Here is a 26,890-nt window from a genome sequence, read left to right on the forward strand (position 1 = left end):
TGGGGATGCGGTGTTCTACCCCCTTGACTCGCCCGAAGTCTAACGGGTGTTTACTAAACACTCTCTCATACTCTTGAACCACCCGATAGACTCCTTGTTTCTGATGTGAGGGAGTGGAATCAGTACCCAAATGTAGTTGCTGACACCAGTCCTCCATGTCTTTCTTAGAGCCGTTACCTTCCTCCGGGTGAGATGGAGGCAAGGGTTCCACAGATTGTATAGAATTTTGATTAGTGGTATATAATTTGGCTAGCGTGGCATACCGGGGCAGGTACACTTCCCTCTCCCCGATATTTATTATGCGAATGGGCACCCTCCCATGGCGTACATTGACCACCCCCCGTGCTGTCAAAATGGTGGGCCTACTGTCTGAGTAAACTGGTTCTACCATTGCCTGGTAATCTCTACCTCTCAGACCAATAGCTGCCCGGCACCAAATCATCATTTCACTTTTTGGGGGCATGGCAATAGGAAAAGGGTCACACATTCTTACGCTACCAATCTCACCGCCGGAGAGTTCCACTTGTTGCCGTTGCATCAGTGCCCGGATCTCTTTCTGGAGCACCCGCTGCTCGCCGGAGCTGGCGTTCTTGGCAACCTGCTGTAAAAGGAAAATCACCTCTGCAAGACAATTTTCAATTACGTTAGTTCCTAGAGTTATTTTTGGGTGACTCTCATGTTTATCAATATCTACAATGATCAGTCCCTGTGCGGCCAGTTCGACTCTACCGATTTTGAGGGTCACCTCTTTAAATCCGATCTGTGGCACGGGCTGGCCATTGCTGGCGATGATACTCAAGTCGTCGTCAGGGTAGCGGGTAATATCCGAGTCATTCCAGTACTGCTTGAAGAGCACGTACGGGATGGTGGTGACCTGTGACCCGGTATCCAGTAGGGCACTCATGGGAATGCCATCCAGTACCACAGGCAAGACTGGACGTCCTCCCACATATCTGTCGCGCCAGTTCGATGGGCCTGGTGATCTTTTTCCTGGGGGTTGGCCCTCTACCCCAGGTTGTGCCCGTTTAAAGAACAGTACCTTTCCATATGTCCGGGTTGATTGCAGCGGCGGCAGATGGGTCGTCCGTCCTCGCTGTATCGGTCACTGGGTCTTCCTCTGGCCGGTGGGGTCCTCCTTGGTCGACGCCACGGGATGTCCTCCGGTCCGGATGCCAGCTGGATCTTCCCTGGGGTGGAAACCTGTAAAGACTGCACAGTTCGGGTTAGCGCAGCAACGCTCTTAGCTAGCTCTTGGACCTGATGGTGTAGGTCTGGAGCCGGGTCATTGTCCAAAGCCTGCGCATCAGCTCCCACAGGCCCTGCCGACAAGGGCGCCGCCTCCTGGTGGTAAGTGATAGCTGGGCGCCTGTGGGTAACAACGCCACCCGGTGCTGGTTCTCGGAGCACCCGGATAGCTCTATCCTTGAACTGTGCAAAGTCCAGATGGGGATCCTGTAAGGCCATTGCCCGCAACTGGGTTCGGTGGGCATTGCAATATAAACCCTCTATAAATTGTTCAGTCAATAGCCTGTCCTCGTTTCCCACCCCATCAGGGTCGGTCTGCTTTATGGCCCTCAGGGCCTCTTGTAGGTTTAGTGCATAGTCCCTTATACTCTCATGCGCTCGCTGCTTGCACCCGTAGAATCTAAGCTTAATCTCGGCTGAGGTGCGGGTATCAAAGGTGTCCTTCAGCCGGGTTAGTATCCCTGCGACAGTCTTCCTCCCAGGTGGCCAGGATTTTACTTCCCTTTTGGCTGCCCCGGTTAGTTGGGCCACCAGGATGCTCACTTTTTGCTCTTCTGTGAGGGGGTACACCTGGAAGAGGCTATCCAGCTTTTCTCTAAAGTCATGCAGGGTATGTGACTCCCCTGAGTACTGGGGTAGCCAAGCTGCTCCCGGGATATAGGGCATGGTGAAGGGCATAACTGCAGCAGCGGTAGCGCTGGCGGGGCTTGAGGCAGTGAAGCTCTCCTCCGTATCCGACATCTTCCTCCCCCCTAGTGGACCGTGGCCTACCTTGCGATGATCCTCTTCCGTAGGCCGCGGCTCCGCAGTGGATCGTCAGGGTTGAGGACCTTCCGTCGCGCTCCTGTGACGTCGGCGTCTGCTGGGCTCCTTCCAGGACCTTACGCAACGTCCGGACGTGAGGCGGGGCTTCAGTTCTCGCGCGCTTTCGGAGTCCACGCCCCTCTTCTTCCCGCGCGGCGTCCTCAAGATGGCGTCCAATGGCGGGAAAACTCCACGGATGGCGGGAAAAAGGTCGAAGATGGCGCCGGATGGCGGGAAACCTTCACCACTGGTAAGTTTGAACAGTCTTTGCTTTTCAGGCACGCAGTACCCGGTGGTTGCGGGCACGAAATCCTGCCGACTACGCCAAAAGTTGACGCGCCCCTGGGCCTGTGTCGCGCTGCGTTGCGCACGCGGGAGCCTACCCGGAGCCGAATCAGGGGAGGGTTGTAGTCTTGTGGCGGTGACCCGGTCCGTGCCCAGGGAGTCAAACTAGACGGCAGTCTATTAGTAGTAAATAGTTGATGACTACGCCACCCGTTGAGTGCAGCCAGGAAGCTGCTGCTGCAGGGCAGACCGCTGAGGCCGGTGGTAGGATTGTGCAGCGTGATAGTATAACCCCCAACGGGAGGGGTATGGCCTCAGGGCAGCCGACGTGGATGATGGGGGTAGCAGGAACCACTCAGAGACGGTACGGTGTAGTTCAGGGTCTTTACTGGTAACAACGACAGACCCTCCCGGAGTACTTGCTAGCAAACGGGGCCTGGTCAGTCTTTGAGCAGATGGGATCTCCCCTGGCCAGGCGTAGTTGTAGGCCTCCCAAACTGACTGTACTCTTCTGGCTACCTTGCTAGAAGCTGATGTAAGTAGCCCACGTCCCTGAGTGTACCGTGTGGTGCTCACCCGTATGGCCGGTGACTCGGGGCCTTCTAATGGCTTCCGCTCCACGATGGCGGTGCTGGTCCCACGCGTGTGACCGTGCCTTCGGGCTTCTGGGCCAGAGGACCTGAAATCCCCTGCCTGACGGATTCTGCTGCTGGGTAGGAGTTAGTCCCCACAGCCTCGGACTCCGGGTCCGGTAAAGAATCTTCTTAGTCAGGGCGAGCTCTGCAGCTGCCAGCCCCTGACTCCTTGTAACTCTGCTGTTTCCTATGCTGCTTCTTGTCTCCACTCTCCTTGTCTGACTCACCCTGCCTCAGCCCCGGGTTTATACAGGGGAAGTTCTTCCCCTCCCAAGACTGGGCAGGAGGTGTGGCATGCACAGGATCCCTGACCAAAGGACCTCCCACCTGCTCTCAGACATAACATTACATTACTGTGGAAAACCAGACCCCTGGGGTGCCACAATAGCAGCGTAACATAAACTCCAATCCAGTGTCTTTTCTTGGGAGGTGTATTCCCATGCACCTTTTCACACCCACACATGGGTATACGCTTCCTGATTTTGGCTATTTGCTCTTGTCCTCCTCCTTCTCCTCATCCTCCACCACCATATCACCAGGGTGACCGTGGTCCGTGATGCAACACCCACCTAATTTTTTTAAAGGGTGTTTATGATGCCCGTAAAAAAAAAAAAAATTCTACAGTATGTTCATGTATACCCCCCAGGGGTAAATGTTTGTCAGCCCATACACTTAGTGCATGGGCATTACAAGTATAGGAGGCCCGCTCCTTTCTAATGGGAACATTTTTTTATGAGGCCCTCCTCCACGTCTCTTCCAAGGGGCATTGAAGTGCCTCCAAATTTTTGGCAGCCCTTGCATTCACTGCATAGGAAAACACTATGGGAGACTCTCTCCTTTCTAATGGGAATTTGTTGTTACTGTGGCCCTGCTCTGTGTGTCTTTAAATTCTTAGTGGGGTTTTTCCTAAAGTTGTCAACCGTTGGACTCACTGCATACCCTATAACTGTATAGCAGACTCTCTCCTTTCTAATGGGAACATGTCGTATCTTGTTACTGTGGCCCTGCTCCATGAGTCTTTAAATTCTTAGTGGTGTTTTTACTAAAATTGGTCAGCCGTTGGACTCACTGCATACCCTATAACTGTATAGCAGACCCTCTCCTTTCTAATGGGAACATGTCGTACCTTGTTACTGTGGCCCTGCTCCATGTGTCTTTAAATTCTTAGTGGGGTTTTTACTAAAATTGGTCAGCCGTTGGACTCACTGCATACCCTATAACTGTATAGCAGACCCTCTCCTTTCTAATGGGAACATGTCGTACCTTGTTACTGCGGCCCTGCTCCGTGTGTCTTTAAATTCTTAGTGGGGTTTTTCCTAAAATTGTCAGCCGTTGGGCTCACTGCATACCCTATAACTGTATAGCAGACCCTCTCCTTTCTAATGGGAACATGTCGTACCTTCTTACTGTGACCATGCTCTATGTGCCTTTAAATTCTTAGTGGTGTTTTTCCCAATTTTTGGCAGCCCTTGCACTCACAGCATGGGCATTACCACTATAGGAGACCCGCTGCTTTATAATGGGAACATTTTTTTTACTGAGACCCTCCTCTATGTCTCTTCAAAGGGGTATTGGGTTGCATCCACATTTTTGGCAGCCCTTGCAGTCACTGGATACGCAATAACAGTATAGGAGACCCACTTGTTAATAATGGGAGCAATAAAGCATATAAGGCTGATGGTTCTCTAACAATAGCTAGGGCCGACTGCTGGCCTTTTAAGAATAGTAAGGGCCGTCTGATGTCCCTATAAAAATAGGCTTTATGACTTTCAGAGTCTCTCCATCATAAATAAAACAGGATGTGTCTGATGATGTGTCACACACCACATTGCCAGATAAGGTCGTAAAATGTTAAAATGACATTTCCCGGTGAATGCATTTGTCTTAAAAAAAACATAAAAAAGACCAAAATAATAGGATCTTTCTTTAGTATGAAAAACAGTGTCACCAATTTAACAACAATGTAATCACATTGTTCAGCTCATGCACCTCCTCCTCCACCTCCAAAATGACCGCATCACTCACAAGCTGACAGGACTGCAGCACTGCCTTGGCCAAGCGGCAACAGGCTGTGCTGAAGATAACATGGTTAATGCTTAATTGACAAACCGCCCAGCGCTGTAAAGCTTGTTGAAAGCTGTAACACAGCAGCCTGATCTGTGGCTCTCACCACTGAACATACAGCCAAGCATGGTCGTGTGTGACAATGGGCGGAACCTGGTGACGGAGAAATGACAGCCGGGGTAGATACAGTTTCACTCTATGCCAGTCCTTTCACCGAGCTAAAGAATATGGCTGTGGTGAAATACAACTCCCATTGAGAAGCAGTTTCAGATTGAAAAACATTGTGCCCACCAGAGGATTTGATTCCGAGAGCTAACCTTTCTCCCCCGCTCAAGAGCCCCATAGTAGCTGCATAGTTAGCATGAACTCTCCTGAGGTAGAAGCCAAGGCACACCAGAGGATTCTCTGGTGGGACCGTCCAACCCTGCATAGTTAGCATGAACTCTCCTGAGGTAGAAGCCAAGGCACACCAGAGGATTCTCTGGTGGGACCGTCCAACCCTGCCAAGAAGCAGTCCTGGCTAAGAAAAGTGTGTGGAAAGGGAACCGGACACTCTATGGCTGCTTTTTTACTGAGGAGGAAACTGAGGAGGAAACACACGCAAACACGGGGAGAACATACAAAGTCCTTGCAGATGTTACCCTTGCTGGGATTTGAACCCAGGATCCCAGCACTGCAAGTCTTCAGTGCTAACCACTGATCAAATGTGCTTCCGTTCACCCTCTAATATCTAACAGGCTGGAGAAACTTGCACCTACTGCCACTCTATCTTCAGCTCCTTCGTGAGAAAATGTATTTGGGCAGCCACTCAGTCTACCAAATAAAATTCCTGTGAAGGAAATTGGGGATGGCTTCGCTACTGTTACTGGGGGCATTGCTAATACCATGGCGTCGTACCATAGTTTGCTGGAAATATTCCAGGCTGGTAGGAGGCAAGCAAATTCCCACAGAAAAGTACCAGCAGTAATGTTCAGGGACCCGTGCTTGTAGAAGATGGAGACAACACCAGGAGAAATAGTGACGGCTGGGGACCGAGTAAGGACACGAGGCATGAGGCCTGTGGTTGTGAAAAGCTTCCACCTCCACGAGCCTCAAAGGCCACATTTCAAGTGAAAGTAGCTTTACAGGACTTCCTGTGAGAAATGACATGCAAGGTAGATAGGGTTTCCCTCTATGCCAGTCCTTTCACCGAGCTAAATACAACTGTCAGCAAAAAAAGTTGTGGACTGGCTCCGTACCATCCCTGGCCACATTCACCTGTCCACTTGTTTGTGGTTAGGCGGTCCTTCCCAGTAAGTGCACTGGGGAGGGCACGGGTAATGTTGTGGGACCCGTGCTTGTGGAAGGCAGAGGCGATACAAGGCCACATTTCAACTGCAAGCAGCTGTCAAAAATTTGGCAGTATAGTATTGCAGCCTGTGGGTGGGTGGCTGGCTGGCTGCCTGCATACTTGCGCTTGTATTCCAAGGAATGAGGTAGGGACAACTGAACGCTGCAGTGGGACAAGGACGTGGACGGTGATTGTTGCAAGTCTGCAACGACAGGTTCATGGCGGGAGGCATCTTCGCATGCACCAAGGATCACTTATGATGGGCACTAGTGTTGAGCGATACCTTCCGATATCAGGAAATATCGGTTCGGATTGGATCGGGCCGATACACAAAATGTATCGGATATCGCCGATTCCGATACCGGAAACCAATGCAAGTCAATGGGACACAAATATCGGAATGAAAATAAACCCTTTCTTTCCTTGTAGGTTAATTCTACATGAATGAAAACAACTAACAATAATGTAGAATGTATTGGGGGAGGTGGTTGCCCAAATCGATCGGAACAGTGCTCACAGTGAAACATGAAAAGCCGGCAATTCAGCGGCGGCATACACCGGTACCCGACAATTTATAACAGAAAGAATAGAGCTTCACACATAGATTAGATAGATAGAAACATGTCAGTCACATATATATGAAGTACAGTGACAGTGTTGCTTACTGTACTTGTCATTTAGTGTAAAGGATTTATTAAAAAAAATATTAGTGTTTTCATGCACCGTCTCTTTAAAAAAGCCGGCCGGCAATTCAACATCTGTACCCGACAATTTAGAATAGAAAGAATAGAGAATCACACATAGATTAGATAGATAGAAACATGTCAGTCACATATATATGAAGTACAGTGACAGTGTTGCTTACTGTACTTGTCATTTAGTGTAAAGGATTTATTTAAAAATATATTAGTGTTTTCATGCACCGTCTCTTTAAAAAAGCCGGCCGGCAATTCAGCGTCTGTACCCGACAATTTAGAATAGAAAGAATAGAGAATCACACATAGATTAGATAGATAGAAACATGTCAGTCACATATATATGAAGTACAGTGACAGTGTTGCTTACTGTACTTGTCATTTACTGTAAAGGATTTATTTAAAAAAATATTAGTGTTTTCATGCACAGTCTCTTTAAAAAAGCCGGCCGGCAATTCAGCATCTGTACCCGACAATTTAGAATAGAAAGAATAGAGAATCACACATAGATTAGATACATAGAAACATGTCAGTCACATATATAAGAAGTACAGTGATAGTGTTGATTACTGTACTTGTCATTTAGTGTTAAAATAAAGGATTCATTAAAAAAAAAATTGGCGTGGGGTTCCCCCTAATTTTAGTCTCTAGCAGAGGGTAAGCAGACGGCTGGGGCAGATGTTTGAAGCCTGGGAAGGGGGTAATACCCACGGAGCTTCCCAGGCTACTAATATCAGCCCCCAGCTGAATACCCAGCCTTTACTAGCTATTAAAATGGGGGACCCCCAAAAAAATGACGTGGGGTCCCCCCTATTTTAATAGCTAGCAAAGGCTAGGCAGACAGCTGGGGGCTGATATTAATAGCCCAGGAAGGGTGCCCTGAATATTGGCCCCCTCCCAGGCTAGAAACACTAGCCGTCAGCTGCCCCAGAAATGGCGCATGCATAGGATGCGCCAATTCTGGCACTTAGCCTCGCTCTTCCCACTGCCCTGTAGCGGTGGCAGGGGGTAATAGGGCTGGGGTTGATGTCAGCTTGTAATGCCAGCTGACATCAAGCCCAGGTTAGTAATGGAGAGGAATCTATAAGACACCCCCATTACTAACCCCATAGTCAAAGTTAAAAAAAACACAAACACCCAGAATAAAATCCTTTAATTGAAATAAACACACAATTCTTTATTGTTCTAAATTAAACCATACTTACGTGAAGCCAACGATCTCCTGCAATAAAAATAAAATAATAAAGCAACATCATCCTTACCTCTCGATGGTTCCCAGGACAGCTTCAGCTCTGCTACATCGAGATGACAGGCTGGACCGCAGCAGAACGCTGCCATCCAGCCTGTCATCCCGCGGACACTGAGAAGCGCAGGCATGCTTGCGCTCCACAGTGTCTGGCTGTGACGGCATCCAGATGAGCCGACAATGAACTCAGCTCACCTCATGCACGTCACTGACAGCGTGGGAGAATTCTCCTGCGCATGCGGTGAGCGTGAGAGACTCAGCTCATCTGGATGCCGTCACAGCCTGACACTGAGGAGCGCAAGCATGCCTGCGCTTCTCAGTGTCTGTGGGATGACAGGCTGGATGGCAGCGTTCTGCTGCGGTCCAGCCTGTCATCTCGATGTAGCAGAGCTGAAGCTGTCCTGGGAACCATGGAAAGGTAAGGATGAGGTTGGTTTATTATTTTTCATTTATTGCAGGAGATCGTTGGCTTCAGCCGGAATGGGCGTGATGGTAAGTATGGTTTAATTTAGAACAATAAAGAATTGTGTGTTTATTTCAATTAAAGGACTTTATTCTGGGTGTTGTGTTTTTTTTTAAATACTTTACTAGAAATTCATGGCGGTCATGTCTAATATTGGCGTGACCCCATGAAGTTCGGGCTTAGGGCCAGCTGATAATGCCAAGCTGGCCCTAACCCCTTTATTACCCAGTGAGCCACCGCACCAGGGCCCTGGATGAGTTGGGTACAGCGCCAGAAGATGGCGCTTCTATGAACGCGCCATTTTCCGGGGTGGCTGCGGACTGCAATTTGCAGCGGGTGGGGCCCAGAAAGCTTGGGCCTCCCTGCGCTGCGGATTCCAGCCCCCAGCTGCCTAGTTGTACCTGGCTGGACACAAAAATAGGGCGAAGCCCCACGTATTTTTTTTTTTTAATTATTTCATGAAATTCATGAAATAATTAAGAAAAAAAGGGCTTCCCTATATTGTTGTGTCCGGCCAGGTCCAAATAGGCAGCTGGTGGTTGGGGGCAGCCCGTTCCTGCCTGCTGTACCTGGCTGGACACAAATATAGGGCGAAGCCCCACATCAATTTTTTTAAAATTATTTCATGAATTTCCTGAAATAATTTAAAAAAAATTGACGTGGGGCTTCGCACTATATTTGTGTCCAGCCAGGTACAGCAGGCAGGAACGGGCTGCCCCCAACCACCAGCTGCCTATTTGCCCCTGGTTGGACACAACAATATAGGGAAGCCCTTTTTTTCTTTATTATTTCATGAATTTCATGAAATAATTAAAAAAAAAAAAATACGTGGGGCTTCGCCCTATTTTTGTGTCCAGCCAGGTACAACTAGGCAGCTGGGGGCTGGAATCTGCAGCGTAGGGAGGCCCAAGCTTTCTGCCCCCCCCCCGCTGCAAATTGCAATCCGCAGCCACCCCGGAAAATGGCGCGTTCATAGAGGCTGGATGATGTACCTGGCTGGCATACAAAAATATGGCAAAGCCCACGTCAAAATTTTTGGGAAAAATTAATTAAAAAATAAATAATAATTTAGGGACTGCATCTTTATTAACTCCTCAAATGTCATTTAGTGTTAAAATAAAGGATTTATTTTAAAAAAAATTGGCGTGGGATCCCCCATAATTTTAGTCTCTAGCGGAGGTTAAGCAGATGGCTGGGGCAGATGTTTGAAGCCTGGGAAGGGGTAATACCCACGGAGCTTCCCAGGCTACTAATATCAGCCCCAGCTGAATATCTAGCCTTTACTAGCTATTAAAATGGGAGACCCCCCCAAAAAAATGATATGGGGTCCCCCCTATTTTAATAGCTAGCAAAGGCTAGGCAGACAGCTGGGGGCTGATATTAATAGCCCAGGAAGGGTGCCATGAATATTGGCCCCCTCCCAGTCTTGAAACACCAGCCGTCAGCCGCCCCAGAAATGGCGCATCCATAGGATGCGACAATTCTGGCACTTAGCCTCGCTCTTCCACGCTGCCCTGGTGCGGTGGCAGTGGGGTAATAGGGTTGGAGTTCATGTCAGCGCCAGCTGCCATGAAGCCCAGGTTAGTAATGATGGGCGTCTATAAGACACCCCCATTACTAACCTACAAAGTGTTAAAAAGAAAAAACACACACTACACCCAGAAAAAAATAATTTATTTGAAATAAAACACACCATTTTATTTAATTCTTAGTTTACTAAAAAAAAATAGTTACCTGTCCATGTTCCTGCGCTGATCTCCCATGCACAACTGTCACATCTGGAGATGATGACAGCTGTGCATGGCTGCTGTAAGCTCACGCTGCCGGGAACACGTCCGCTCCCGGCAGCGGGAGCCACTGACTGAGGTCACCGGAGTGCATTCAGTCAGCGCAGCTCCGGAGACCTCCTTTACGGCACTGCTGTACCGTGGGAATTTCTCACGGTACAGCAGGGCCGTAAAGGAGCTGACCGGAGCAGCGCTGCCTGAACTCCGGCGAACCCGCTTATGCAATGACGGGGGCGCTTTACGGCCCCATCATTCTAGCGGCGGCAGCGGTTCAGAGCGGTCACATTCTATGTGGCTGCTCTAAACTGGAGATCATCGTGGGACACTCGTGGACTACTATGGAGGGGTAAGGATAAGGTTGTGGTTTATTATTTTATATTTTATTACAGGAGATCGATGGCTTCGGGGAATTAGGTGTCTAGGTGAGTATAGGTGTAGTTTTTTATTTTTCACTTTATTTTAGGTGGCGATCGGCGGGGACAGGTAATGTATAAACTAATTTATTGTAGGTAACCACTAGCCACCAATGACATGTATTTAAAATTTATTGGGGACACAGTAGGGCAATTTAAATAGCAGGATCAGGCTGATGGGAACTACTGCTCCCATCGAGCTGATCCTGCTGGCACGAGTGGACGGGGGACAGACATAGGCCAATGGGAGTAGTAGTGTCACATCGGCCTATGTCTGCCTGCATGCGCACACCCCCAGACATCGCACAGACACCGCGCACACACTAATCATGACCGGTCTGATGGTCTGGGAGGTGAGGCTGACCTGTGCGGCCGTGGGAAAGTTCATGTGAGTTCATGCAGTCAAGCATGAACTAACATGAACCCTCTGAGGGCACCGCGGCGACTTCAAATGAACAGCTGATCAGCATCAGCTGATACCTCAGCTGTTCATTTGAAATAACCGGCGGGAAAACGCAGCACAGAACGGGAAAGCCGGCGGTGAAGTCTTTTCACTGCCGGCTTCCCCGCCCGGGTCCTTCGCTCCCCGCTCCCTGGTGCTGTGCTCTCCGCCCGGTCCTAACTTACGATCGGGATGGGAGGTGGCGAGGGGAGTGGAGGATTGGGGTGGGAGGCTGCGGGGAAGCAGTATGGGGCTGTGTGATTGTTTAAAAGCCGGCGGCTTTTTACCGCCCGCCGGCTTTTAAACAATCAGGAGAATTCTCCCACACTGGGATGGCATTCTGATGACAGGCTGGATCGCAGCTGAGCTCTGCCATCCAGCTTGTCATCCTTCAGAGACACTGCAGAGCGCAGGCATTATGGGAACTTCCGATTCCGGTATTCGATATTGTAAAAGTATCGGAATTAAGTATCGGAATTCCGATACCGCGAATATCGGCCGATACCCGATATTTCAGTATCGGAATGCTCAACACTAATGGGCACACTTTTAGGCACTGACCTGGGTGTCAGAGATGCTTCCAGAGGTCTTCCCCATGCTGTTCCCATGACTTTTCAGCACTGTATGCATGTGTCTGATGATGTGTCATACACGATATGACCAGATAAGGTTGTAAAATGTTAAAATGAAATTTCCTGGTGAATGCATTTGTCTTGGTTGAAAACAATGCAAAAGCGCAAAAACGCATCAAAAACGCTATGTGTGAACATAGCCCAAGGTGTGGAGGAGTATTTTTGTTTTTGGTTATTTATTTTGCTTTATATACATTGTGCATGTTATGGAAAAGATGTTCCTTAACATATTTCCCAGGAAAATCCATTTTGGTTTCGATTTGGTATGTTTTATTGTGAGTCCGTAAAAGTGGCGTAATACCTCTGACAACATTGTTGACAGAAGTGAGCTGGGAGTCAGAAATGCTTCCAAGGGTCTTCCCCATTCTGTCCCCATGTCATTTGAGCACTGTTCCCACCGACTTGGGCAATTTTTAGGCCCTCTGCAGACCGCAGGGGGGAGCTGCCTGAAAAATGCTTGAGTTTCCCATAGACTTACATTGGGCTCGTTGCTCGGGTCGAGCACCCAAGTATTCCAATTTGCTCGACCTGAGCAACGAGTACCCGAGCATTTTAGGGCTCGCTCATCACTAGTGGCCATCTTACATACCCACCCTCCCGCCCAAAGCCGAGGGGCTTGGCACCTTCCGCTAACAGTGATATTGACAATGCATCAGCATTGCCATAAAGTTTCCCAGGCCTATGTTCTACATGGAAACTAAAGTCCTGAAGGGCTAGGAACCATCTGGTCACTCGAGCATTATTCCCCTTTTTCTCACTGATTCACCTTAGTGGGGCATGGTCTCATACCAGCCTAAACGTCCTGCCTAAGGGGTAGTACATTAAAGTGTCTAACGCCCACTTGATGGCCAAATATTCCTTCTCCACTATGGAGTAATTTTTCTCACAGGATGTCAGCTTACGGCTTAAGTACATTATGGGATGCTCTTCACCATTCAGCTTTTGTGATAGGACAGCCCCCAGACCGACATCTGACGCGTCCGTCTGGACCACAAACTCCTTTGAGAAATCCGGTGCCACCAGCACTGGCTGTTTACACAGAGCCTGCTTGAGTGCCTGCAAAGCCGTCTCAGCTTCTGGAGACCACTTAGCCATAGCCGTTATTGTCCCTTTAAGGAGGTCTGTCAAAGGGGCAGTTATCATGGCGAAGTTAGGAATGAACCGGTGGTAGTAGCCCACGATGCCCAGGAACGCTCTGACCTGCTTTTTTGAGAGAGGTTGTGGCCAACCCTGGATCGCGTCAATTTTATTTATTTGGGGCTTTATCACGTCCCTGCCTACGACATAGCCCAAATATCTGGCCTCCTCCATGCCCATGGCACATTTCTTTGGGTTGATGGAAAACCCCGCCTTCTGAAGAGCATCTAATATTGCCTGGATTTTGCTCTGATGGCTGCCCCAATCCTGGCTGTAGATCACAATATCATCCAGGTAGGCCGCTGCATACTTCCTGTGGGGAGCTAGGATCCGATCCATGGCTCTCTGAAATGTAGCTGTTGCTCCATGCAACAAAAACGGCATTCTGGTGTATTGGAAACACCCATCTGGTGTTGAAAAGGCCGTCTTCTCCTTGGCCTCTTGGGACATAGGGAACTGCCAATACCCTTTTGTGAGGTCAAGGGTGGTGATGTACCCGGCCGGCCCTAGCCTCTCAATTAGTTCATCTACCCTGAGCATTGGGTACGAATCAAACTTAGAGACCTCATTCAGTTTCCTATAGTCATTGCAGAAGCGCCACTCTCCATCTGGTTTCGGCACTAAGACTATGGGACTGGACCAGCCACTCTTGGACTCTTCGATGACCCCCAGATTCAGCATGCGCTTCACCTCCTTCGAGATCACCTCTCGGCGTGCTTCAGGAATCCGATATGGCTTCATATTCACTCGGACATGTGGCTCCGTAAGTACCTCATGCTCTATGACCTGAGTACAGCCTGGTAGATCCGAGAATAGGTCCTTGTTCTGCTGTAGCAACTCCCGGCATTGTTGCTTCTGGGCACGTGACAGCGACTCTGCCACCTTGACTTTCTAAACATTGGTTTCAGTCTTTGCTATCAAATACGGAGCTTCTACAGGCTCCCTGTCTCGCCACGGTTTGATGAGGTTGACGTAGTACACCAGGTAGGGCTTCAAATCCCTGGTTGGTGGACCCTATAGTTGATGTCGCCAACCTTTTCAACCACTTCATAGGGGCCCTGCCACTTGGCCAGGAACTTGCTCTCCACCGTAGGTACCAGCACTAGTACCCAATCGCTAGGGTTGAAGTGTCACACCCTCGCTGATCTATTGTACACTCTCGACTGTGCCTCTTGTGCTCTGAGGGGGTGTTCTTTCACAATGGGCATCACCTCTGCAATCCTCTCTTGCATCTGGGCCACATGTTAGATTACACTCTTGTAGGGTGTAAACTCCGCCTCCCAGGTCTCCTTTGCCACGTCCAGGAGTCCGCGGGGGTGTCGGTCATACAGCAGTTCAAAAGGGGAGAACCCAGTAGAGGCCTGCGGGACTTCTCTAATAGAGAACAGAAGGTACGGCAGTAGACAGTCCCAGTCCCGGCCATCTTTCTCTATGACCTTCTTTAACATGGCCTTCAGGGTTTTATTAAACCTCTCCACTAAGCCATCTGTCTGGGGGTGGTAGACTGAGGTCCTGAGTTGTGTTATTTGCAGGGTTTTGCACAACCCCCTAATCACCCGTGACAAAAATGGGGTCCTTTGGTCTGTGAGGATCTCCTTAGGCAACCCTGTTCTAGAAAAGAAGTGGACCAACTCCCGGGCTATACATTTGGCAGAGGCGTTACGTAGTGGCACGGCCTCCGGATACCCCGTAGCATAGTCCAGTACCACCAGAATATATTTATGTCCTCTGGCGGACTTGACCAGGGGTCCCACTAGATCCATTGCTATGCGATCAAATGGCACCTCAATGATTGGCAACGGCAGTAAGGGGCTACGGAAGTGGGCCATCAGAGAGGTCAGCTTGCAGGTGGGACATGACCTGCAAAAATTTACAACTTCTCGGTGACAACCAGGCCAATAGAACCTCTGGGTTTGCTCTAAGCCCCAGAAAGACCACCTAACACATGTGTATGGGCCATATCTAACACCCTGCGCCTGTACGGCCCTGGCACAAGTAACTGCTCGATTACCTTCCCTCTGAGCTTGGTGACCTGATATAGTAACTCCCCATTTACGGCGAAGTGTGCATATCGGGTGTCAGCCCACGGCTCCTGAGCAACCCCATTAAGGACAGTGTCATTATCAAACGCCCCTTTTAGAGTCAAGTCTATGAGCTGGGCGGTTCCAAAGTTTCCCCCAGACACCTCCAGCTCATCAGGGATGTTGGCCTCCGGGGATGCTGCTTCATCCTCATTCCCAACAAGCACACAAAAAGGAAAGCCGGCGGCGGCCTGTGACGAGGTTTCTTATGGAGCGACCTGGTTGTTGTCCGGACAACCTGGCTTCCTCCTTTTCTCCCACAAGTCCCTAAATAATGCAAAGTCCCACCCTATTATAACAGGGTGCAACAGGTCCTTGACTACGCCCACCTGATGGGCCTCGGCGCCACAGTTTGTGTCTATGACCACTCGGGCCACGGGGTAATCCTTAGTGTCCCCATGGATACAACGGACGCCGACCTTTTGCTACGGAACCAGTTGATGAGGAACTGCGGTCCGCACTAGACTCCCCGAGTCTAAAAGAGCAGTCACTTGCACTCCGTTCACCGATACGGAGCATACCTGCGGTCCCTCGCCTGGTTGAGGAACAGCACTGCAGACAGGATATGCAAAGTACGAGCAGCGCCGTCCTGCGCTGCAGTCCATTGGCCATGGGACAACGGGCGGCTATGTGACCTGGGATATGACATCTCCAACATACTACATTATTGGGCGAGATCTTTGGCAGCAACTTCGACCCCTCCTGGGCTCTAGGACGCCCCCCAGATGTGGCTCTAGTTCCCCTCTTTTGTCCACCCCTTTTGGGAACCCCAGTAAGGAGATGCTATAACCCCTGGCTTCCTCAAGGCACTCTCTACCGCCTGGTACCTTTCCACCAACCCCACCAGGTCATCGGCATTGCGGGGATCCCCCTGGGCAACCCAGGATTCCATCGACCTCGGAAGGGAGTGTATGAACCTGTCTATGACAATTTTTGGACCAGGTGTAGGAGGTCGAACATTTGGGACCGCGGAGGTTTGTCACTGCAATAGGTCCCGTTGCGCCCTGACAGTCAGAGTCACTCCCAAGCGCGCCAAGATTTCCGTTTTTAGTTTGGCCTATTCCTTTGCGTCCTACAAAGCCAAGTCATAATAGACCGTCTGCGGCTTGCCTGTCAAATATGGTGCCAAAACCTCCGCCCACTGCTCCGGAGGCAATTTCTCCCGCTCTGCCATCCTCTCAAAGACAGTCTGGAATGCCTCAACGTCATCACCCAGAGTCATCTTTTTCAATGATCTTCTTACCGTCTTCCTTTCGCGAGAGTCATCACCTGGAGTTGGGGGTGGGGCGGTTGCCCTGCCATGGATCACCTCGACTAGGAGCTCCATCTGCTGCTTGTGCTGAAGTTGTTTCATCTGCTGCTGTTGCCACTGCTGCTAATGCTGCTGGAGGTTAGCCTGCACCAGTTGCTTTATCAGCTCCTCGATTTTGCTGGACATCCCTTGCTGGCTGGCGGCCTTCACCCAGGACATATACGGTTTTCTGTGGCAGTCACACTGCCTCTTGGGATTCGTGCCCACATTCTCCACCAATTGTACGGGTTAGGTACTCACTCAGCCGCTTTTGAGGTAGTCATAGGAGTCAGTTACTTTAAAATGTCCAAGGCAGGTTTATTCGGACTTCATAAACCGCACTTTCAAAGTAAATAAAGAATAGCCTTGTCTGGCACAAAGTAACAAAACACAGCCTTGTTGGCACATATAACGAAACAGGAAAATAAACAGTCCATACAGTGCTGCGGGTTTGCCCGTTCGCAGTCAGTGTTCTGTAGCCACAGACACTAAATGAGACACTCGGTCTCCATTTTATACACACACACTGGAGTCGGGATATGTGAGCAGCCAATCCCCCCCCCATCTCTTGTGACTGCTTGTAAAAAACAGCCCTGATACACCTAATTAACCCTCTCAGCACTACTTGTGCTGGAGCATGCTTTCCTGGTTTTACATCACTGAAGTTACCAACCGCAGCGATACATATCTCCCCTCAAGGACATGTCCGGTGGCCATCTTACAATATACACACACACACAGCACATACACATGTATATACACATACCAGCCTGTCTCCTCTTCACTTCCTCTAGACTCTTGCAGTTAAAGAACGTCTGGTGACATCATGGTCACATAACCATGATGTCACCAAAGGTGCTTAAGCAATCTAAACATCAGAATAGAAACAGTGGGGACTATAAGAGAGTTTGGATGCTGAGAAATTGCCCAGTTTGCCTTCATTCTTCCCCAGCACCGTCCCTGACTGTAACTGGGGCTTATTTTGGAGTAGGGTTTATATTTCAAGTATACTCGAGACGTTTTGTAAAATCATGCTTGCGCTTATTTTCAGAGTAGGTCTTATTTTGGGGGAAAATATATACAATATATACATGGGGCAGACATACCATTGATGCAACCTGTGCAGCTGTACAGGGACCCGAGAGGTATAGGGTCCATGTGCAATTGTGCATTATGATGAGCTATTGGACTGCAAAGGGGCCCTCTTCTGTCTGTGTCTACTGCTGTGTAAATATATATATTTGCAAAACAAATAATATCAAGTAGTATACTCTTTTTTTATTAACCAGTCTCTTTATCTTTGACATTTCTCCCAGGAATATTTAAACAAATTTTACTCCTTCACCGCTACAGAAAATAATTCATTTATCAAAAGGCTTGAGGCAATGCAAAGATTCTTGAGAATAAAATTAACAGGAATGCTTGACCCACACACAATCAATATGATGAAAGCACCAAGATGTGGCGTGCCTGATGTGACAGAGCTCTCTACACGCAGTGAAAGACCAAAATGGCAGAAAAATTCTATTACCTACAGGTAGGTTTCATGGATCAGGGCAAATTAGAAAAATCAGGGGCCCAATTTTTTTTAATTCAAACCAAAATAGGCAATACAATTTTGGCCACTTTGGCCTTTTTTCCTGTTAATTTTTTTTTATCCCCTCTTTTTACCACCTCCATGCATTCGTCCTGCAGCCGTTGAGCCCTGATTAATGATGCACATCACTGATCGGCATCCGGTTGTTTTGTTGGTTGTGTGAAAAAATAATTGAATAACAATTTAGATTAGTTGATAGGGCTAGATTAGGGACAGTAAAAACATACTGTACTAATTCGCTTCTTCTACAGTATTTTTTTAGTAAAATATAATCACAATCTGCGTCAGATAGATGCGGGCGCTCAGTAATTTGTTGTTACTGACGTCCGTCTAGAAGTAATAGTTTCAGAATTTTAGTGGAAAACTATTGTAGTACTTATACTACAGGTTTTTTTCTACTAATATATGGAATAAAAATTAGCATCAGATAGTCGCGGGCACTCAGTTATTTTTCTGATGTCCATTTAGTAAATGTAGTTTCAGAATTTTAGTGGAAAAATCTTGCATGTATTATGAGCCACAGGTTTTTGATTTTATGGTGCAATCAGAAATCAAATTTGACACTGCTGGCCTCACAGAGATCGACTTTTACAAAGTCTTTTTCTCTGACAATTTTTGTAGATCTCATGGTGGTCCACACAAATGTATATGCCCAACAATTTTTATTCCAAAATCTCACTTTATCATTTGCTAACTGGACCCCCATAGACGCAGTAGAAATGGTGACGTTTTGGGGCCTTGTCCTTCGCATGGGGTTAGTGAAAAAAACTAAAGTTCGGCAATATTGGACTTTTGATGTTTTATGTAATACTCATGTTTTCTATATGGCTATGCCCCGGAAACGCTTTGCACAACTTATTTATGGGGTTCATTTTCTCCTGTTACCCTTGTGAAAATAAAAAAATTTGAGGGCAAAACATTTTGCTGGGAAAAATTAGTTTATTTATTTTCACAGCTCAATGTTATAAATTTCTGTGAAGCACCTGGGGGGTGCAAGGTGCTCACCACACATCTAGACAAAATCCTTGAGGGGTCTAGTTTTCAAAATGAGGTCATTTGTGGAGGCTTTCCACTGTTTAGGCATATCAGGGGCTCTCCAAATGCGACATGGCATCTGCTATCGATTCCATCCAATTTTGCATTCAAAAAGTCAAACGGTGTTACTCCACTTACGAGCCCAGACATGTGCCCAAACAGTAGTTTTCCACCACATATGGGGTATCGGCGTACTCAGGAGAAATTGCACAACAAATTTTGGGATCCATTTTTTCCTGTTACCCTTGTGAAAATGAAAAAATTGAGGCTAAAAGAACATTTTTGTGGGACAAATGTGATTTTTCATTTTCACAGATCAACCTTGGAAAATTCTGTGAAGCACCTGTGGGTTCAAGATGCTCACCATACATTTATATAAATTCCTCGAGGGGTCTAGTATCCAAAATGGAGTCACTTGTGGGGGGTTTCAACTCTTTAGGCACATCAGGGGCTCTCCAAACACGACATGACACCTGCAGATCAGTCCATCAAAGTCTGCGTTCCAAAACATCACTCCTTCCTCTCTGAGCCCTGTCGTGCACTCAAACAGTAGTTTACCCCCACATATGGGGTATCTGCATAGTCAGGAGAAATTGCACAACAAATTTTGGGATCCATTTTTCCTGTTACCCTTGTAAAAAAAAAAATAAAAAAAAAATTGGGGCTAAAAGAACATTTTTGTGGGACAAATGTGATATTTTATTTTCACGACTCAACATTATAAAACTCTGTGAAGCACCTGGGGGTTCAATGTGCTCACCACACATCTAGATAAATTCCTCGAGGGGTATAGTTTCCAAAATGTGGTCCATTGTGGGGGCTTTCCACTGTTTAGTCACATCAGGGGCTCTTCAAATAAGACATGGCATCTGCTATCAATTGCAGCCAATTTTGTATTCAAAAATTCCAACAGTGCTCCTTCCCCCTTCCGAGCACTGCCGTGCACCCAAACAGTAGTTTTTCCCCATATATAGGGTATCACCTCACTCCGGAGAAAGTGCACAACAAATTTGTGGGTCCATTTTCCCCTGTTACCCTGTTTTGAGTACTTTGAGGGAGTGCAGATTTTAGAATAGCGTCATTTTGGGGTATTTTCTGGCATAAAGGCCCCTCAAAGTCACTTCAAATGTGATAAGGTCCCTAAAAATGGTTTTGTAAATTTTGTTGGAAAAATCAGAAATTGCTGATAAACTTTTAAACACTCTAACAAAAAAAAAAATATGTTTCAAAAATGATGCAGATATAAAGTAGACATATGGTAAATGGTATTTATTAATTATTTTGAGTAACATAACTCTCTGGTTTAAGGGCATAAAAATTTTAAGTTTCAAAATTGTGAAATTGCCAGAATTGTAAAATTTGGCCTGGTCAGGAGGGCGAAAAAAGGTTCAGAGACAAAGGGGTTAAAGGTTTGCCCCACCCAAAACACAAAATGAGTATTTATTAATAAATTACAAATTTAACATACATTTCTTTACAGAGATTGTGACTTTATGACTTTTTTTAAAGAAAATTTTAGAAAATGATGAAGGTGCAAAAGGCGTCTAAAACATACAAAACAAAATGGCCAGTATTCATCTTTTTTGGCACAGCTTGAATCAGCATTCTGAGTAAACCTCCTACCCTGAGCAGATCACATTTTTAACTGTCAAGTACGGTATTTATATTTTAAATTAAATTAAAGAGATATATCGTCTTCTTGCACAGAATTGAGAATTACACCCCAGATCTTCCCACCAGTGTGGTTGACGATTTGATCAAGAAGGCATTCAGTGTCTGGAGCCAAGTCACTCCCCTGAGGTTCATTAAAGTGAACAAAGAAGAAGCAGATATCCTCATCCAGTTCAGTGCAGGAGGTAAGTGCTTTATGATACTTTTAAATAAAAGTAAAGTAGAATATATTACAGCATGTTAAAATTTAATAGATTTTTTTCTGTGCTCCCATTGAATTTTTTGGTATGTGGCATTTGTTCCATAAAAATACCAGAACCTCAATACGCACCATCAAAGTCATAGACTTAGTTATGTTAATTCATACAGTAAGGTTTTGTACTCACTCAGCCGCTAGAGGTAGGCACAGGATACTGTTTCTTTAAAAACATCCAAGGCAGGTTTATTATACCTTCATAAACCGCACTTTTATAAGTAAACAAAAGACAGCCTTGTCCCGCACAGAGTAACAAAAACAGAAAATAAGCAGTTCATACAATGTGGCAGGTTCGCCCGCTCACGGACAGTGTCCTTTAGCACAAAAACTCTGGTGGTCTCCACACCTCCAGCCACAGACACTGAATGAGACACTCGGTCTCTATTTTAATTACAGGCTCTGAGGTCGGAATATATGAGCAGCCAATCCCTCCCAACTCTTATGACTGCTCGTAAAAACCGGCCCTCTCTCAGCAATATGTGTGCTGGAGCATGCTTCCCTGGTTTACATCACCAAAGCTACTAATCTCGGTGACATATATCTCCCCTCAAGGACCTGTCCAGCGGCTATTTTACATACCCCCCCTCTGCCCAAAGCCGGGGGGCTTGGAACCTTCCACTAACAAACAGTGGACCCTCGACAATGTGTCAGCATTGCTATGCAGTTTCCCAGGCCTATGCTCTACCTGGAAGCTAAAATCCTGAAAGGGGCTAGGAATCACCTGGTCACTCGGGCATTGTTCCCCTTCTTCTCGCTCATCTACCTTAGTGGGGCATGGTCTGATACCAGCCTGAACTTCCTGCCTAAGAGGTGGTATCTTAGAGTGTCTAACGCCCACTTGGTGGCCAAGCATTCCTTCTCCACTATGGCGTAATTTTTCTCACAGGATGTCAGCTTCTGGCTTAAATACATTATGGGGTGCTCTTTCCCGTTTACCTCTTCTGGTAGGACAGCACCCAGTCCTACATCTGACACGTCCATCTGGACCACAAACTCCTGTGAGAAATCGGGTGCCACCAGCACTGGCTGTTTACATAGAGCCTGCTTTAGTTCCTGGAAAACTGTCTCAGCTTCTGGAGACCACTTAGCCATAGCCGACTTTGTCCCTTTAATGAGGTCTGTCAAAGGGGCAGCTATCATGGCCAAATTAGGGATGAACCGGTGGTAGTAGCCCATGATGCCCAGGAACGCTCTGACCTGCTTTTTTGAGAGAGGTTATGGCCAACCCTGGATCGCGTCAATTTTATTTATTTGGAGCTTTATCACGCCTCAGCCTAAGACATAGCCCAAATATCTGGCTTCCTCCATGCTCATGGCACATTTCTTTGGGTTGATTTAAAACCCCGCCTTCTGTAGAACATCGAATATCGCTTGGACTTTGCTCAGATGGTTTCCCCAATCCTGGCTGTAGATCACGATATCATCCAGGTAGGAAGCTGCATACTTGTTGTGGGGAGCTAGGATCCGGTCCATGGCTCTCTGGAAGGTAGTTGGAGCTCCTTGCAACCTAAACAGTATCCTGGTGAATTGGAAACACCAATCTGGCGTTGCAAAGGCCGTCTTCTCCTTGGCTTCTTGGGACATAAAAATTTGTCAACACCTTTTTGTAAGGTCAAGAGTGGTTATGTACCTGGCCGGCCCTAGTCTTTCAATTAGTTTATCTACCCTGGGAATTGGGTATGAATCAAACTTAGAGACCTCATTTAGTTTCCTATATTCATTGGAGAATCGCCATTCTCCATTTGGTTTCAGTACCAAGACTATGTGTCACGCAAGGTGTGGGAAAGTCTTAGTGCAACACAGAGGGAAGAGGGAAAGTGTGCCCAGACACTAGGGAAAGGGGAGTGGAGACCTCCTAGTCTGGTCTAGTGTCACCCTGTCTCATCTATCGACCCTATATTGCCTATTAACCAATCGCCGTACGCGTTCCTCGCCCTCTCTTTCCCTGGCGTTAGACTCAGGCTTGGGAAGGAAGGAGATGAGCACTAGTCGATCTCCACTGAACTCTAAAGACAAAAAGGAAGGACAAACAGGGAAAATCGCTTAGCTTTTAGACAACTCCAGACAAATGCGCACACGTCCTCAAACACCAGAGAGGAGGAAGTACTGCTCTTGCTGAAGTCTCACAAGGAATAATGAATATCGCCGGCACCTCCCTCTTTACACAGCAGGTATTTATACACCCAGACCAGGGAGTTAATTAGCCAGAGGAAGGTAGCTGCTAGGTCCTAGAGGCAGCCTCTAAGAAGATGTCTGTATGCCAAACGTAGAGATCTCCTGCAACCAACTGCAGAGTGACTGTTTGTCACTTATGACACACCCGTGACACTATGGGACTGGAACAGCCACTCTTGGACTCTTCAATGACACCTAGATTCAGCATGCGCTTCACTTCCTTCGAGATTACCTCTTGGCGGGCTTTGTCAATCTGATATGGCTTCATGTTCACTCGGACATGAGGCTCCGTAAGCACCTCATGTTCTATGATCTGAGTACACTCCGGTAGATTCGAGAACAGGTCCTTGTTCCGCTGCAGCAACTCTCAGCATTGTTGCTTCATGGCACGTGACAATGATTCTGCCACCTTGACCTCTCCTACGTCAGCTTCAAACTTCTCCACTGAACACGGAGCTTCCACGGGCTCCCTATCATGCCATGGCTTTATCAAGTTGACGTGGTACACCTGGTAGGGCTTTCTTCTCCCTGGTTGGTTGACTTTATAGGGGCTTCATAGGGGCCCTGCCACTTAGCCATGAATTTGCTCTCCACCGTAGGTACCAGCACCAGTACCCGATCCCCAGGGTTATAGTGTCTCACCCTCACCAACGTATTGTACACTCTCGACTGTGCCTCTTTTGCTTTCAGGAGGTGTTCTTTCACAATGATTATCACCTCTGCAATCCTCTCTTGCATCTGGGCCACATGTTCGATTACACTCCTGCAGGGTGTAGATTCCGCGTCCCAGGTCTCCTTTGCCACATCCAGGTGTCCACGGGGGTATCGGTCATACAACAGCTTAAAAGGGGAGAATCCAGTAGAGGCCTGTGGGACTTCTCTGATGGGGAATAGAAGGTATGGCAATAGACAGTCCCAGTCCCGGCTGTCTTTCTCTATGACCTTCTTCAACATGGCCTTCAAGGTTTTATTAAACCTCTCTACCAAGCCATCCGTCTGTGGCTGGTAGACTGAGGTCCTGAGTTGTGTGATTTTCAGGGTCTTGCACAACTCTCTCATCAACTTCCATATAAATGGAGTCCCTTGGTCCGTTAGGATCTCTTTAGGTAACCCCGTCCTGGAAAATATATGGACCAACTCCTGTTATACACTTAGAGGAGGAGTTTCGTAGTGGTACGGCCTCCGGATACCGTGTAGCATAGTCAAGTACCACCATGATGTACTGATGTCCACTAGATCCATGGTAATGCAATCGAACGAGACCTCAAAGATAGGCAGAGGCATTAAAGGGCTATGGAAGTGAGCCACCGGGGAGGTCAGCTGACAGGTGGGACAGGAACTAATAATTCACTATCTCTCGGTGACACTCGGGCCAGTACAACCTCTGGAGGATCCTTTCTTGGGTTTTTTCTAACCCCAGATGACCATCTAAGACATGTGCATGGGCCATATCTAGCACCCTGCGTCTGTACGGCCCTGGCACTAGTAACTGCTCGATTAACTTCCCTCTGAGCTTGGTGACCCGATTTAATAACTCCCCATTTACGGCAAAGTACAGATATCAGGAGTCAGCCCTTGGCTCTTGAGCAACACCATTAAGAACAGTTACATTATCAAACGCCCCTTTTAGAGTTAAGTCCCTGACCTGGGCGGTTCCAAAGTTTCCCCCGGACACCTCCAGGTCAGGAATGTTGTTCTCTGGGAATGCTGCCTCATCTTCATCCCCAACAAGCACATAAAAAGGAAACTTGGCGGCGGCGGCCTGCGGATAGGTTTCTTTAGGAGCGACCTGATTGTTGTCTGGATAACCTGGCTTCCTCCCTTTCTTCCACAAGTCCCAAAACAAGGCAAAGTCCTGCCCTATTATAACAGGCTGCAACAGGTCCTTGACTACGTCCACCTCATGGGACTTGGCGCTAGAGTTTGTGTGACACCCGGGGTGGAGGAGAGATGAAGGAGATGTTGTTGCGCCTCTCCTCCCCCCTTCTCGCTAGCCCACCCTGAGAGTTGGGGTACTCGGATCCGGGCCACTGTGCAAAGGTGGATGTAGTCGTAGCCTAGGCCCGGTCCGTGCCCAGGGTTGTCACATAAAAATAAGGGCTAGGAGGGTCGGAGACGGGTGACAGTGATTCGAGTGGTTTTGTGACTACGCCACCTGTGGTGTCTGGTGATGGCCACCAGCACTGCAGCAGTCCTCTGAGGTGGGATGTAGTGGCAGCAGGCGATGGTATAACTCCCCACAGGCGGAGCTGGGCCTCAGGGCAGAGGAGCGGATGGAGGGAGTAGTAGTGAGGAAGTTCTGGTGTTGTGCGGTGCTGTGCAACAATAAGAGTCCGGAGGCCATAGGGGTAGTCTTCCAGGTCTTTACTCACGGTTTTGTAAGCAGCGGCAAGGCTTCTTCCTGCTCCTCACGGCGCTCTGCGGCCACCAGGTCCGGGGGTCAGGCAACCTCCGGATAGTTCAGGTGCTTTGGTCAGGACCCCGCACCAGAGTGTTCCTAGACTTTTAACTAAGTCCTCTACTGTCCGTGTGTATAGATAGGCTGGGCCTCCCTCTGGACTATGCACAGAACAAGGGTACGGGAGCCGACTCCGCTCCGGAAGTTACCCAATGGGATTCCTCTTAGCCTTCCGGGCTTTACTGACTGAGACTTGGAGTTACAGAGTCAGGTATCGGGGGTCGGTACCCCTTTTGCAGCAGGAGTTCCTCTGACTGGGCCAGAATGAAGGTAGTAGATGGCGTAAGCCGCTCCGTCCACTTCCCCCTGGGATCCTTTTGCCTGTGGAGCTCTTCCACTTTGCTCCCCTCCTGGCCTTCTTAAGCAGGGACCTTGACCGGGTAGAGACAGCCATTAACTCTTGCCCGCTCCTCGTCTCAAGGCCAGAGCATGAGGACCGTGTCCCCATCAACTGCAGGTTCACACAGAAAGCCACGTTCAGTGATGAAGATCACAATCAAAGACCTTGAGCTTAAGATGGCTGACTATTTTATATGAATTTAGTACGTGTAACCTTTAAGTGTGTCCTCCACCCTCACCCACTACTAGGTTCCCCCTATCTTTGGCTCCCCCATCTCCTCTTATCCCAGCTGAGGCAGCACACTAGTGCATATTAGCCCCCCTACAGGTGGGAGAGGTGTAGTGTTGGATGTAGAGGTGTGGTCCTGACAGCTGCACCATCCTTACCTCGAAGGGAGATACCACACCTCATTAAAGAGATGCAATACCTCTGTGGGGACCGAACCCTCAGGGGCGCCACATTTGTGTTTATGACCACTCAGGCCACAGGGAAGTCCTTAGCGTCCCCATGGATACAACGGACACCAAACTTTTTCCCCGGAACCAGCTGATGAGGAAAGTGGCCCTCAATAGGGTCGCCAAACTCCCCGAGTCTAACAAAGCAGTCACTTGCACTCCATTCACTGACACGAGGCATGTCTGCTGTCCCTTGCTTAGTTAAGGGACAGCACTGCAGGCAGGATATGCAAAGTATAAGCAGCTCCGTCCTGTGCTGCAGTTTATTGGCTCATTTGTAATGCGGCAACGGGCGGCTATGTGACCTGGGGTGTGACATCTCCAACATACTATGTTATTGGATGGGATCTTTG

General features: G+C 48.1%; 1 protein-coding gene across 3 annotated transcripts in view; it reads left to right on the forward strand.

Annotated features, from left to right (window-relative positions):
• Positions 1-26,890, forward strand: part of LOC141249555 (stromelysin-1-like) — a 74,778-nt gene that overhangs the window by 43,920 nt on the left and 3,968 nt on the right. For all 3 annotated transcript variants that reach the window (XM_073669680.1, XM_073669686.1, XM_073669676.1), the window contains 2 exons: positions 17,867-18,087; positions 20,890-21,038. In XM_073669680.1, the coding sequence (XP_073525781.1) occupies positions 17,867-18,087; positions 20,890-21,038 (370 nt within the window). The remainder of the gene's footprint in view (positions 1-17,866; positions 18,088-20,889; positions 21,039-26,890) is intronic.

This window comes from Phyllobates terribilis, unplaced genomic scaffold (genome assembly GCF_046119375.1).
Source record: "Phyllobates terribilis strain yellow unplaced genomic scaffold, ASM4611937v1 Scaffold_2__4_contigs__length_985480577, whole genome shotgun sequence".
Lineage (NCBI taxonomy): Eukaryota > Metazoa > Chordata > Amphibia > Anura > Dendrobatidae > Phyllobates > Phyllobates terribilis.